We start from the raw sequence: 16425 nt of genomic DNA on the forward strand, positions 1-16425 counted from the left end.
GGTGGCTGCAGCAGCAGCCTTAGCATCTCATGCCCATCTCTGGCGTCCGTGCTGATAGCCGCGGCTTGCGCCCATCTCTGGAGTTCGTTTAGGTGGTGCTCTGAATCCCCTCTCCTCGCACACCCCGAAACAATGGTCTCTTGCCTCTTCTGCAGCTCCAGACTTTTTCCCAGACTCCCTCCCAGCTAGATGTGGCGCACTAGCCCCTTCAGGCTGTGTTCACGCAGCCAACCCCAGTCCTCTCCCTCGGATCTGACCTCCAAAGCCCAAGCCTCAGCTCCCAGCCCCCACCTGCGCTGGCGGGTGAGCAGACAAGCCTCTCAGGCTGGTGAGTGCTGGTTGACACTGATTCTCTGTGCGGGAATCTCTCCGCTTTGCCCTCTGCACCCCTGTTGCTGCATTCTCCTCCATGGCTCTGAAGCTTCACCCCCCCGCCCACCCCCCATCTCCTCCAGTGAAGGGGCTTCCTAGTGTGTGGAAAGTTTGCCTCCTTCACAGCTCCCTCCCAGAGGGGCAGATCTCGTCCCTATTCTTTTGTCTGTCTTTTCTTTTTTCTTTTGCCCTACCCAGGTACGTGGGGAGTTTCTTGCCTTTTGGGAGGTCTGAGGTTTTCTGCCAGCGTTCAGTAGGTGTTCTGTAGGAGTTGTTCCACATGTAGATGTATTTCCGATGTATTTGTGGAGAAGAAGGTGATCTCCACGTCTTACTCCTCTGCCATCTTGAAGGTCTCCCCCTGCCCCCCGAGGTGTAGTAAATTCATGTTTTGTGTGTGTGTGTGTGTGTGTGTGTGTGTATGTTTCTTTCATTAATTGAAGCACATTTCTCCCAGTTGTTTTTTTTTTAATAAATTCATGTATAATAGTGTTCTTAAATATATCACTCATCCCACCTAACCAAAAACATACATATGAAAGAAAATATAACATGAATAAACTTACATTCTTCTTCTTTAGGATCAAGCTGTGTAACACTAACAGATAAACGGTCCACACGTTCTTGTAATGAGTTAACTCTGAAGGAAAAACTATGTGCCTCATTGAATAATTCTCCAAATATATCTTCAGCATATTTACCTAAGCAAAAATGAAGCATATACCATAAAAGTTAATGTTATCTGAGATAAATATCAAACAATTTAACATTTAAAAACGCTGCCCCAATGAATTTGGTATTTACTTGAAAGTAGTTTAAATTTTAAACCCATCCTAAAGTAATCCAACTGTGACACAGTGAGAAGAAAACACAAACCCTGGGAAATACAGTTTTAGATACTAGCTCTACCACTTCCTGGTAGGTGACTTGTGGCTAAGGAAATACTCTCCTGCTTTATCCCTATCTACACCTGTTGAGGGTTAGAGAGGTTATAATGTAAAGTACACATAAATAATACATCTCTAATCCCAATTCAGCAGTCATAAACAGACTGTACACTAGAACCGAATTTCAGGCCAAGTGGCAGAATCCAAGATATTTCATAAACCTAGTAGATGACCTAATCTCAGGTACACCCAAAATACAGATCCTGAAAATTTATGAGAGATATTTTATATTTTCTCTCATTCTAGTTTCTTATAACATCATAAATCTAAAATCACTGAATTCCTCTAGTCATGTAAATTTCCATTACTGTAAAGAATAAGCCAAAATAATCCCATTTTAAAAGGAGAAATAAAAATTTCTATCTAGTAAATAAGCCAGGGAGAAGTTTTAGATGACCTATAATTTTAAAATGTTCAAGTGTATTTAGAACATATAAATAAATGCTCACAATATAAAGATAAGTCAATCACTATCTATACCTTTGAATAAAAAAAAAATTGATGGTCTTCCTAAATCAAGACATTTTAGACCCAAGCGTACAGTCTAGGTTAAATGTAGCTCAACAGTAAGCTCTATAGAGTCCTGTAACAGGGTACTAAATACTTATAGAATGAATTCATTAATCTCACCAGTTTACATTTGAACAATGGCTGTCTTTTTTTCAAAGCACTTCAATATATTATCAGTTAAATCAACAAAGGTTTACTGAGGGCTCACCCTGTGCCTGGTAGGTGTATTTCTTACTGAAGACACCAAGAAATAAAACATAAAATACCTGTCCTAGAAGATTTTATAATCTTTAGGAAAAAAATCATAACTTTAATCTCTCTATAATAAATTAAGAGAAAAAGGATAATTTTGTATATATTCATTCGCTCACATATATTCTTTAAACCAAAATGACTGGGAATGTCTTATGTGCCAGACTGTGTACCAGATCCTGGAGATATAAAAATGATTGGACGAAGTTCTCTGCCACTGACGGGTTTTGAACAGAGGGAGAAACAAATATTTAAATAAACGTGAAAACCAATTTAATAAATAAGTCCAAATCTTTGTTCCATTCACTTTGAGGCCTTGACATCAATTTCCTCACCCATAAAACAGGAATAAAAATATCTCCTTCAAAGAAGTTATAAGAAAAGGAGAAAAAAGAAGGAGAGGATGGGGTGCAATTGTAGAGTACCTGATACAGGATAGGGGCTCAACAACAGGCAGCTCTTACTATAAAACGACGTAAAAGTCACAAAGCACAGAGAAAGAAGCATCTAAACGTTTGAGTGTGGGATGGTATTAGAGACACTTCCAGAGGCACAGAGTTTCTCTGGCAGATAAGGGAAGCATTCCATACATTTATTCATCAAATGTTAGGGATACAGAGATGGAAGAGACAATTTTAAACCTAAAAGAACTTAGTTTAATACACGGATCTTTAAGTTATAGTCTGTATACCACCTGAAATTACATGCAGATTTTTAATGCATTTGCATTTTTCTGGAAAGAGGGCCCAAAGATTTTTCTTTTTTTAAACAGATTTTTTAAAAAGAGTTTACACTTTCCCCACCTCAGGTTTAAGCACCAAAGCACTGCAGTGGGTAAGATAAACAACCCCATCTGTTCTCTTTTCATATTCCTTCTTACTTTCCACATCTACCTCCTCCTTCCCTCCCAGAGACAGGTGAAAGGAATAAAGTTCACAATGTAAAACTAATTGTGTATGATCTGAATTTCAACTAACCTTACATTTATTATACTATGTCTCTACTCAAGAATCTATGAGGTCTCATTACCTCTGATGTTAAAATCTAAATCCTCTCAGCTAACACTGTCCTCCATAATCAAGCTCCACCTTACATGTCTAATATCATTTGTCCCTTTAATCCCCCTCATATATTTATTTTTGCCTCCATTCATCTGCCTACTTCTACATGCAAGTTGAAATGCCCTCCTTCTTCATTCATCTCCAGTTTCCAAATTCTTTTGTTCCTTAAAGGCCCAATTCAATTCATATTTCATTCAGCAAGCCTCCTCTAATGACTTCACCTATGCCTATCTCCCTTTTCTCAGTTCCTATAATCTAAAACTCCTGATTTTAATTATATACATGCTCACACTGTTTGAAACTCACAGAATTCATAATATTAGACTCTTCAACTAAATGGGGTATGTTCTTTTTGGACAAGAAACATGTACCTTTATCACACAGCAAAATATTCAGTGTTATCTGTCCATTGTCTATCTATTATCTAATTAGTCTTATAGAGCCAATCTATTTATCCACCCTCTCACCCATCTACTTTCCTATCTATCTGTCAAATTTTCTATGATTGAGAACAAGAAGTAGGCTCTATCAGCTCATCTTGGTAGCATGAACTGACCATATTCAATAAGAGAAAGGCCTTGGGAAAAGAAAATGTAAAAGATCTCTCAGGTAATTAGAGTCCCAATGGTTGTTAAATAAGATGGCAATAAAATGGGGAAACTTTTGGTATAGCAAAAGAAATTTAAATAAAGTGAATTCTATGTTTTCAGTAATTATCTATTATAAAACAGAATTGTGTTCCACTAGGAAAAACAACTGAACCAGACGCATATTTTTGCAAGGAAGAGGTCAGGACGATGTGCAGCTCCAAGCAATGATGAACTCTGGAGATGACCTTCACTGCTGTGTGCAATAGCACTTTTGGTGTTAGGAATAGTACCAAAGTGAAAATCTGAATTACCTAGAACCATTCTGAATAGCCTAGCTTTCTAAGTAATTCAGAAATTATTTAATGCATTAATTATTATTTTAACTATTTTGGATGGAAACAAATGTAAAATCTACTCTAAGCTTCCCTGTCTTCTTAAATAAAAATTAAACATAATTTAACCTTTTATTGAGGACTTATAGTCATGAATTGATTATGAGAAACAACAGCTTTGAAATGTATAAGAATATTTGCTTTTACATTAAATGGCCTCTTTCCAGTTTTTATGTTGCTTTTTCCCTTATGTCACTTCTTCCTTTGCTATAAACTATATCTTTTGGTTGGCTTCAGTACTGCTTGCTTCTATTATCTCCCCACCCCCCACCCCCGCCCCGTATCTCCTCTTTTAATGCTCTGAAACATTAACGTTTGGAAACCACCTCATAAACCCTGTCTGAATTACCAAAGTAAAAGTAAACAAGTTGGGAGAGGGATCAACTGGTTATTTTATGTGCATGGTCTTTAGTGCTTGGGCTTGTTTATTCTGGCTATCTAGAGGTCTTTTAAATTTAATTCCAGGTTCTCAACTATGTCACGTGGGAAAGCTGCCAGAGAGCTTAATTCTGGAGTGGTAAACTATTGTTACACCTTGCTACAATATTTTATGCTTTTTCTTTTTTCTTTTTTTAAATCTCTACAAACTGCTTAGAACATGCCTCTATAGTCTCTGATTCCAAGTTTGAAGTACCCAAAACCTAATTTAGTTATATCTTTACAATGTATTTCTATTTTCAGTCTGGCTACAACATGACCATGTGCTTGCTGACAGATGTTGCTTATATGGACTTTCTGTATCAAACTTGAAAATTCCTTAAATTTTCACCTTCAGATTATGTAAGAAACAGGTTAGTACTGCAAAACTGACACACATTAGTTCTAAATTCTACATTGAAAATATACCTAAAAGAAGTTGTTTATATTAGATCTAATATTCATTTTAATTTAAAGAAATATTTTAACCAAATTTATTAATGTCATTTCTATGCTCTTAACATGTATTCTAATATTAACAAGCTGATGTACCCATATACATATAGAATATATGAATTTTATATGAAGTTATGTTACGTTAATAGAATCTAACAGATCATAAAACCGATTAGTGCTAGCAAATGACTTTAAACAATATGGATAATCATATATTAATGTACTTTCTAGGCCTTTTCTTTTGACTTGTCTCCAAAGTACACTTTATATTGAATTTCTCAAGGAAGAAACAAGTAAACAATACATTAATGATTCACTGCTGATAACTAACCTGAAAAAAAAACCCCACCAAATGAGACAACAAATACACTTAAACTCAAAGAAACAGTCTTTTAATTTACTCCTACAACTATTTCATAGGCAATGTAGAAATTTAGTGCTCTCACCAAGAATATTCAAATATAACTTTTTATGTTGCTCTGACTACAAGTGTATGTCCAAATGCTCTCACTTGAAACACATCAGATTAACAACATCTTTTTACCTTGTGCTAAGTAGTCAATTATAAAAAGAAAGGACAAAAGTTAAAAGGAAAAGAAAAGAGGAGCTAATCCTGCCTATAAAGCCAACCTATGTGGGTGGGTATGGCTGATAAATCTAGGACTACTTAGAGAAGATATGTAGACTAAAACCATCTTGTTTTATCTTTAAAATGAAATATAAATGTCTAATAAAAAGCTAATCCTTCAATTCAAAAGATAAACTATATTTAAAAAATTTTTTCTAATATTACATTTAGAATAAATGGGAAATAATTTATTTAATTCCTTAACCTAGTAGCTCTGTTATGTAATCTTATAATGGAAACATACTGTCTGTCTCCTCCTCCCCTAACCTGTCCCTTCCACTGGCCTTTATTATCTGACCAACCTGCTTGCCTTCTGTCTGCCATCATGCTGCACTTGACTGATATCCTAATGTCCTTTAGACAACTCACCTGACTAACCTAAATCCTCTGACTAGTTAGTTACTATTCCACATCTTTCACTTTTAGATATTTGGTAATAAAAAAATACTTCCCTATGCTAGTAAGATATATATATATGTATATAAAGAGAGAGATACTAGCAACCCCAAACACAAATAATTTAAGCCTCAAAAAAAGTAAATAGCGATAACAAGCAAGCAAAAGTACAACTTGAGCACCACCTTTTACAGACTGAATTATATTTTAAAAACAATCTCATTAATTCTTAACCATCATGTGATTCTGTTCCTAAAGATTCTATCCTTATTTCCCTTTCCCAGAGGAAACATGCAGGGGAAGAAGAAATGATTCTAAAACGCATTAATTTTACTTAAAATGACTACATTTTTCAAGATAACTTTGTACTCTTCTCATCAACTATCCCCCCCCCTCCAAATTAATCACAAGAGTATCATCTTAATACCCTAAAGCATAACATTCTGGTTTACGAGTAGTATTTTTTTGCAGTACGTGGGCCTCTCACTGTTGTGGCCTCTCCCGTTGCGGAGCGCAGGCTCCGGATGCGCAGGCTCAGTGGCCATGGCTCACGGGCCCAGCCGCTCCGCGGCATGTGGGATCTTCCCAGACCGGGGCACGAACCCATGTCCCCTGCATCGGCAGGCGGACTCTCAACCACTGCGCCACCAGAGAAGCCAGCGAGTAATATTTTTAATTGATGTAAAAATACTTACTTAGGCTACTTAGTTGTCTAATTATATTTGCCAAGGAAATATTGGTTACACATTCCAGTTCATTCTTAATTCCTCTAGGCAGTGCTGTGTGGCACAAGTGCCTAGGATCGATGTTTCTTTTCACTAATGGCATCTTGAGATCAACCTCTATGGCAGTTCACCTGTAGGAAATCAAACAATAAATTAACACTTCAGTTTCGGCCAACACAGAGTGAGACCTTATCTTTTTCATTTAATAATAAAATATTTGCTAGTATGAAGATGGTGAAAATGGAGTCACCGGGCTAAATGAATCAAAGTTGATTTGTTAACCATTTTTATCTTCAATTATTAGAATGTCAACATTATGTAAAATTTTTTTTTAAAAACTTACTTTCAATGTCAATTGCTTCATGGTGAATTCATAATCATCATCACTATTATTCTCCTAAAACCACTGATTTTACTTACTATACAACTAGGGGTTTTGTTCTAGAGAGTTAGTATGAAAGGTCCTCTGTAAGGAAGTATCTAAAAGGATTAAAGAAACTGCAAGAGTAGTATCAAAATTACACTTCCACATAAAATGTATCAGGCATTCAATAGCTCAGAAATCAGATAGTCCAAGTAGCCCTACATCCTCAATCTAATCAAAACCAACCAAATATTTAATTAATCAAATGGCTCAACCTTCTATGTATTACAGTCAGTCCTCACTTCCCAGGCTTCCCATATGCACAAATTTCAGCTTCCACAATTCGTTAAACAGTCCCCCAACAACATGGCTCCAACTTCACTTACCACAGTATACTAAGTGTGAGTAACTACATAAATACGAACTTCTTTGCTGGCACTTCACAGTTCACAGGTCACTATGTTAATAAGAGATGCACATCATTTCAGTGACCAATCACATCACTTCTTTTCAAAGTCTGTTGGTGATAGGTCACTTCTCATCTGTTACTCAGTTCACCTACAGACAGCAAAGCATGTAGCTGGTTTACCTTCTTGCCTCCCAGTGATAAACTCATATGAAATTTTACAAAATGGTAACTGAAAGAGGGAACTGGCCAACAAAGATAAAAGTGTGGCACAGAAAGGAAAAATGATGACACTGGAGTGAAATTCAAATTGAATATAAGTTGAGTAACAGAAAAAACAGCTGATTGCAGGAATGCTGTCACTGCCACTGTTTGAGAGACACAGATATGCAGTCAGAGGAATTTAGTGAAGGTGATATTATTGATGTAAATGAGGAAAGTCGTTGTGACAAAAAGGAAGATGTCCCAGAAGAAGTGACAACAGCAAAAAACTTCACAATAAAGGAATTCTTGGAGATATTTCATGACACTGAAAGTGCAAAGGATAAAGTGTTGGAAGCTGATCCAAATTTAGTAGAGAAGAGTAAGAAAATTTACCATGGGACAGAAAAGATGCTTACTCTACTAGCTCTGTTTTTTTAAGTTATACAAGGAAAAGGCAAAGCACTGTTCAAGCTACTCTTGGTTAAGGTTTTTACAAAGAAATAAAGCACTATAATTCTAATTGTTTCTAATGTTTCATATTACATTATACTAAATTAATACTAGCTTTACTAATTTTTTAATTTCCCTATATATTTATAACCAACATAGAAGAATTTTTAATGTTTTGACAAAAATTTTTAAAGATTATGGAACAACTGTTATTTTTTCCCCACTGATCATTAAGATCATTTTGTACAGTTTTACCTTGTATGGTCATCTTTTCTTTTTGGTCCCACACTACCATACAAAGTGAGGACTGCCTGTACTTACCTATTGGTAAACAATGTTTACTGAAGGAAGGCATTTAGTATTTACTGAGTTTTAATCACTACCAAATGGAAAGTTTTGGATAAATCTCATTGCATTTAAGTGTTACTCATCACCATTCTTTAAAAACAAACTTTTACATGAAATCTGTCCTCTTTGACCTGTTTGCTCAGCATTCTCTCTACAATTTTAAACCTTTTTACAATTGTACAACATGAAACATGTAGGAAAAAAAGTATACAAAATTGTGCAGCTCAATGATTTAAGCACCTAGCAAGCTAACATAAGAAATAAAAACCCCAGAACCGTCCCACTTTGGTCTCCTCCCCAGTCACCCTCGCTTCCTTTCTCCCCAAAGGTAACCATTATTCTGACTCTTACAATACATATTTCCTTGTTTTTCTTTATACTTTCACACCTTAAGCAGATAACTCTAAACACTGTAGTTCTGTTTTTATTGCTTTTTGAAGTTTATGTGAATAGAACCATATGATATGTATTATTATTTTGTGTCTTACCCTTTACAGTCAACATATTTGTAACATTCATCCATGTTGCTTTGTGTAACCGTAGGATGTTCATTTTCAATGCTGTAAGATATTCCACTGTATAACTACACCGCAATTTATTTACACATTCTAATGTTGCTATTATATACATGAGTGTTTCCAGTTTGAAGCTATTATGAATAACATGAACATTGTACATGAACATTCATGTACAAGTCTTACAAATGTGTCTTACTCTACACATTTCTGTTGGAAATATACTTAGGAGAATAGCTTGGTTAAGGATATGCACAGCTTGAACTTTAGGAGACGATGTCAAACTGCTCCAAGAGCGACTGTACTAATGTATACTCCTTTCAGCAGTGTAAGAGGCTGCTGCTGCTCCACATCCTCACAACACTCGGTACTGTCAGTTTTAAAAAATCTAGCAATTCTTGTAGGTAAATTGTGATAACTTACTGCAGTTTTATGTTTTCCCCAGTTACTGAGAGTTTATGCACCTTTTCACGTGTTTATCTTTTGGATTTTTCTCATCTGAGAAGTGCCTAGTCAATGCTCTTGCCCACTTTCTATTTACCATTTGTTGTGTTAGGGTTGATTTGTAGGAACACTGGATATGAGCCATTTAAAGGTTATATATGATGAAAACATCTTCTCTTGTGTCACTTGCTATTTCATTCTCTTGATGTCTTTTATGAGAAAGTGATGGAATTTATCACTCTTTTTCTTTTTGGTTTAGTATGAAAGCATGGGTTTTTAAAAATTTATTTATTTATTTATTATTATTTACATCTTTATTGGAGTATAATTGCTTTACAATGGTGTGTTAGTTTCTGCTTCATAACAAAGTGAATCAGTTATACATATACATATGTTCCCATATCAATTCTCTCTTGCATCTCCCGCCCTCCCACCCTCCCTATCACACCCCTCTAGGTGGTCACAAAGCACCGAGCTAATCTCCCTATGCTATGCGGCTGCTTCCCACTAGCTATCTATTTTACGTTTGGTAGTGTATATATGTCCATGCCACTCTCTCGCTTTGTCACAGCTTACCCTTCCCCTTCCCCATATCCTCAAGTCCATTCTCTATTAGGTCTGTGTCTTTATTCCTGTCTTACCCCTTCATGACATTTTTTTCCCACTTAAATTCCATATGTATGTGTTAGCATACGGTATTTGTCTTTCTCTTTCTGACTTACTTCACTCTATATGACATACTCTAGGTCCATCCACCACATTACAAATAGCTCAATTTCGTTTCTTTTGTGGCTTAGTAATATTCCATTGTATTATATGTGCCACATCTTCTTTATCCATTCATCCGATGATGGACACTTAGGTTGTTTCCATCTCCAGACTATTGTAAATAGAGCTGCAATGAACACTGTGGTACATGACTCTTTTTGAATTATGGTTTTCTCAGGGTATATGCCCAGTAGTGGGATTGCTGGGTCATATGGTAGTTCTATTTGTAGTTTTTTAAAGAACCTCCATGCTGTTCTCCATAGTGGCTGAACCAATTCACATTCCCACCAGCAGTGCAAGTGTTCCCTTTTCTCCACACCCTCTCCAGCATTTACTGTTTCTAGATTTTTTGATGATGGCCATTCTGACTGGTGTGAGATGATACCTCAGTGTAGTTTTGATTTGCATTTCTCTAATGATTAATGATGTTGAGCATTCTTTCATGTGTTTGTTGGCAGTCTGTATATCTTTTCTGGAGAAATGTCTATTTAGGTCTTCTGCCCATTTTTGGATTGGGTTGTTTGTTTTTTGTTATTGAGCTGCAGGAGCTGCTTGTAAATTTTGGAGATTAATCCTTTGTCAGTTGCTTCATTTGCAAATATTTTCTCCCATTCTGAGGGTTGTCTTTTGGTCTTGTTTATGGTTTCCTTTGCTGTGCAAAAGCTTTGAAGTTCAATTAGGTCCCATTTGTTTATTTTTGTTTTTATTTCCATTTCTCTAGGAGGTGGGTCAAAAAGGATCTTGCTGTGATTTATGTCATAGAGTGTTCTGCCTATGTTATCCTCTAAGAGTTTGATAGTTTCTGGCCTTACATTTAGGTCTTTAATCCATTCTGAGCTTATTTTTGTACATGGTGTTAGGGAGTGATCTAATCTCATACTTTAACATGTACCTGTCCAGTTTTCCCAGCACCACTTATTGAAGAGGCTGTCCTTTCTCCACTGTACATTCCTGCCTCCTTTATCAAAGATAAGGTGACCATATGTGCGTGGGTTTATCTCTGGGCTTTCTATCTTGTTCCATTGATCTGTTTTTGTGCCAGTACCATACTGTTTTGATTACTGTAGCTTTGTAGTATACTCTGAAGTCAGGGAGCCTGATTCCTCCAGCTCTGTTTTTCATTCTCAAGATTGCTTTGGCTATTCGGGGTCTTTTGTGTTTCCATACAAATTGTGAAATTTTTTGTTCTAGTTCTGTGAAAAATGCCAGTGGTAGTTTGATAGGGATTGCATTGAATCTGTAGATTGCTTTGGGTAGTAGAGTCATTTTCACAATGTTGATTCTTCCAATCCAAGAACATGGTATATCTCTCCATCTATTTGTATCATCTTTAATTTCTTTCATCAGTGTCTTATAATTTTCTGCATACACGTTTTGGTCTCCTTAGGTAGGTTTATTCCTAGATATTTTATTCTTTTTGTTGCAGTGGTTAATGGGAGTGTTTTCTTGATTTCACTTTCAGATTTTTCATCATTAGTGTATAGGAATGCCAGAGATCTCTGTGCATTAATTTTGTATCCTGCTACTTTACCAAATTCATTGATTAGCTCTACTAGTTTTCTGGTAGCATCTTTAGGATTCTCTATGTACAGTATCATGTCATCTGCAAACAGTGACAGATTTACTACCTCTTTTCCGATTAGGATTCCTTTTATTTCCTTTTCTTCTCTGATTGCTGTGGCTAAAACTTCCAAAACTATGTTGAATAGGAGTGGTGAGAGTGGGCAACCTTGTCTTATTCCTGATCTTAGTGGAAATGAAAGCATAGGTTTTTAAATCATTTTATACACTAAGATCGTAAGTATGATATTATCTCTTGGCTTCGTTGTTTTGCCTTGCACTTTTCTTTTTTTTTCCTTTCAGTACGTGAGCCTCTCACTGTTGTGGCCTCACCCCTTGCGGAGCACAGGCTCAGGATGTGCAGGCTCAGCAGCCATGGCTCACAGGCCCAGCCACTCCACGGCATGTGGGATCTCCCCGGACCAGGGCACGAACCCGTGTCCACTGCATCGGCAGGTGGACTCTCAACCACTGCGCCACCAGGGAAGCCCTTGCCTTGCACTTTTAATCTATAATTGACATGGAATTAATTTTTGTGAATGGTGTTAGGTAGCAGTCAAGTTTCCTACATAATATTTCAACACCATTCACTGAAAAGACTGTTCATTCCTATTGCTCTACAGTGACGCTTTTGTCTTAAACCAAGTGTCTATGTATTTTTAAGGTGGAGCTTTACAGTAAGTCTTGATATTGAATAGGGTAAGTCCTCCTACCTTGTTCTTCAAAAATGCTGTCTATTCTTGGCCCTTTGTACTTCCATGTGAATTTTAGAATCAGATTATCAGGTTATACACACAGACACAAACACACCTATTGGGAATGTGACCAGAACTGTACTAAATCTATAGATCGTATTGGGAAGTAGGGATATCTGTACAACACTGCATATTCCTATCCATGAATATAGTGTATCCCTCCAATTATTCCAGGTTTTTAGAATGTTTCTTAATAATGTTTTATAATTTTCAGAATAGAAGTCACACATCCTTTGTTAGATTCATTTGTATGTATATGATTTTTTTTTACAATACTAGAAATGGCATATTTTGTTTTCTCTTTATTGTATATATAGAAAATAAGTTAATTTTTGAATATTGACTGCATATCAGGAGACTTTCCTAATCTCCACTAACCTATCTAAAATTATTTTGGATTTTTAAAATGTATACAATCTATTATATATGATTAATGATTGTTTATTTCTTCCTTTCTAATCTTCATTTATTTTTAATTTTTTCTTCCTTTTTTTTCCTTATTGCATTAGCTAGAACTTTTAATACAATGTGAAATAGAGTATTATTGTCTTTTCCCTAAACCAAAAGGGAGAGCCTTCAGTATTTCACAAGATGACTGATATAGGGTTTTTGTTGTTATTGTTGCTTTGCCTTGTAGACACTTTTTTTTTCCTTGAAGTATAGTTAATTTAAAATGTTGTGTTAATTTCTGGTAGACAGCACAGTGATTCAGTTATTTATATTATTATATATTATATTATATTATATTATATTATATTATATTATATTATATATACATTCTTTTAAAAATTCTTTTCCATTATGGTTTATCACAGGATACTGAAGACAGTTCCCTGTGCTATACAGTAGGACTCTGTTATCTATTCTACATATAATAGTTAACATGTGCTAACCCCAAACACCCAGTGCCTTTCTCCCCCATCTCCCTCCCCTTTGGCAACCACAAGTCTGTTCTCCATTGTAGACACCTTTTAATAGATTAAGGATGTTCCTATATATTCCTAATTTGCTAAGATTTTTAAAAAATAATGTTGATTCTATAATTTTTTCCTACATCTATTATAATTATGAGACTTTCTTCTTTTATTGTTAATGTGGTGAACTACATTGATTGATTTTTTTTATGTTAAACAGCTTTGCATCCTTGGAATAAACCCAGCCTGGTTGAGATGTATGTGGCAGGGCAAAATTATGGCCCTCCAAAGCAATCTATGTTCGATTCCCCAGAATTTGTGACTGTAGTACATGGCAAAGGGAAATTAAGATAGCAGTTGGAATGAAGGTTGCTAATCAGCTGATCTCAAAATAGGAAGGTTATATCATTTTTATTGTATTGCTGGATTTGGTTCTGGTTTGTTACTAAGTTTATTAATTTTTGCATTTATGTTCATGAAAGAAATTGGTCTATTATCTTCCTTTCATGTATTGTCCTTGAGAAGTCTTTTGTATTAAGGTTATGCTAGTCTAATAAAACAAGTTGGGATATGTTCCCTCTTTCAACTATTCTTTGGTAGAATTTGTATAAGATATGCATAATTTTTTTCTTAAAAGTTTGGTATAGTTCAATTATGAAGCCATTTAGCCTCAAGTTTCCTTTGTGGGAAGGTTTAATATTATGAATTCTTAAGGGAACTCTCCTACACTGTTGGTGGGAATGTAAACTGGTACAGCCACTATGGAGAACAGTATGGAGGTTCCTTAAAAAAATGAAAATAGAGCTACCATATGATCCAGCAATCCCACTCCTGAGCATATATCTGGAGAAAACCACACTTTGGAAAGACACATGTGCCCCAATGTTCACTGCAGCACTATTTACAATAGCCAGGACATGGAAGCAACCTAAATGTCCATCAACAGAGGAATGGATAAAGAAGATATGGCACATATATAGAATGAAATATTACTCAGCCATTAAAAAGAATGAAATAATGCCATTTTCAGCAACTTGGATAGACCTAGAGATTGTCATACTGAGTGAAGTAAGTCAGACAGAGAAAGACAAATATATGATATCACTTATATGTGGAATCTTAAAAAAGGCTATGGGACTTCCCTGGTGGCACAGTGGTTAAGAATTCGCCTGCCAACGTATGGACACGGGTTCGAGCCCTGGTCCAGGAAGATCCCATCTGCTGCAGAGCAACTAAGCCCATGTGCCACAACTACTGAGCCTGTGCTCTAGAGCCCGTGAGTCACAACTACTGAGCCTGGGTGCTACAACTACTGAAGCCTGTGCACCTAGAGCCTGTGCTCCTCAACAAGAGAAGCCACCTCAATGAGAAGCCGGTGCACCGCAATGAAGAGTAGCCCCCACTCACCGCAACTAGAGAAAGCCCATGTGCAGCAATGAAGACCCAACGCAGCCAAAATAAATAAATAATAAAAATTTTAAAAGGCTACAAAACAGAAAAAGAGTTACAGATGTAGAAAATAAACTTACGGTTACTGGCAGGTAAAGGAGTGGAGGGATAAATTGGAAGATAGGGATTGATACATATACACCACTACAGATAAAAGAGATAACTAATAAGAACCTACTATAGCACAGGGAACTCAATACTTTGTAATGGCCTATATGGGAAAAGAATCTAAAAAAGGGTGGATATGTATATATAACAGATTCACTCTGCTGTACACCTGAAACTAACACATCATTGTAAATCAACTATATTCCCAATAAAAATTATTAAAAAATATGAATTCTTTAATTGTCATAGAATTTTTGACATTCTCTATTTCTTTTGTTAATTTTTGGTAAGCTGCATTTTCTAGAAACTTATCTACTTCATTTAAATTTTCAAATTTATTGACATAGATTATTCTTATGACTTTCCTATGATCATAAGGTTGTAAAATATCCTCGCTTTCATCTACTATATTAATTTTGCATGCTCTTTTTTTTAAATCACAGAGGGTTTATTGATTTTATTAATCTTTCTAGAGAACCAATTTTTGGCTTCACTAAATTTCATTATTGCTGATTTATTATTTCTCTCCTGCTTTCAGTGGGTTTAATATGATGCTCTTTAAAAAAGTTTCTTGATATAGATGTTTATTGATATTCAGCTTCATTTCAGACATATGGTTTTAAAGCTATAAATTATCCTCTAAGCATATATTTAACTGTATCCCTCAAATTTTTTAAAAAATAAATTTATTTTTGGCTCCGTTGGGTCTTTGTTGCTGCATGCTGGCTTTCTCTAGTTGCAGCAAGCGGGGGCTACGCTTTGTTGCAGTGCATGGGCTTCTCATTGTGGTGGCTTCTCTTGTTGCGGAGCACGGGCTCTAGGCACGTGGGCTTCAGTAGTTGTGGCTCATGGGATCTAGAGCGCAGGCTCAGTAGTTGTGGTGCACGGGCTTAGTTGCTCTGCGGCCTGTGGGATCTTCTTGGACCAGGGCTCGAACACATGTCCCCTGCATTGGCAGGCGGATTCTTAACCACTGCGCCACCAGGAAAGCCCCTATCCCTCAAATTTTGATATGTAATAATTTTGTTATGGTTTACTGCAAAATATTTTCTAATATGCACTGTGATTTATTTTTGCTCCATGGGTTATCTAGAAGTATATTATTTTGATTAACAAACATATGGAGATTTTCCAATTATTTTTTGTTACTAATTTCTAGCTTAATGGCATTAATAGTCAGAGAGCATATTCTGTATTATTTCAATCCTTTAAAATGTATTTGTGTTTACAATAGAACTACCATATGACCCAGCAATCCCACTACTGGGCATATACCCTGAGAAAACCATAATTCAAAAAGAGTCATGTACCAAAATGTTCATTGCAGCTCTATTTACAATAGCCAGGAGATAGAAACAACCTAGGTGTCCATCATCGGATGAATGGATAAAGAA

At 36.0% G+C, this 16425-nt stretch overlaps 1 protein-coding gene across 4 annotated transcripts in view; it reads right to left on the reverse strand.

The window, feature by feature from the left end:
• WASF1 (WASP family member 1) overlaps window positions 1–16425 on the reverse strand; it is a 94287-nt gene that overhangs the window by 19827 nt on the left and 58035 nt on the right. For all 4 annotated transcript variants that reach the window (XM_060283568.1, XM_060283567.1, XM_030882837.2 and 1 more), the window contains 2 exons: window positions 6717–6877; window positions 939–1073 (listed from right to left, as the gene is read on the reverse strand). In XM_060283568.1, coding sequence (XP_060139551.1) covers window positions 939–1073; window positions 6717–6849 — 268 coding nt within the window. In that variant the 5' untranslated portion in view covers window positions 6850–6877. The remainder of the gene's footprint in view (window positions 1–938; window positions 1074–6716; window positions 6878–16425) is intronic.

Source organism: Globicephala melas, chromosome 14 (assembly GCF_963455315.2).
Source record: "Globicephala melas chromosome 14, mGloMel1.2, whole genome shotgun sequence".
Lineage (NCBI taxonomy): Eukaryota > Metazoa > Chordata > Mammalia > Artiodactyla > Delphinidae > Globicephala > Globicephala melas.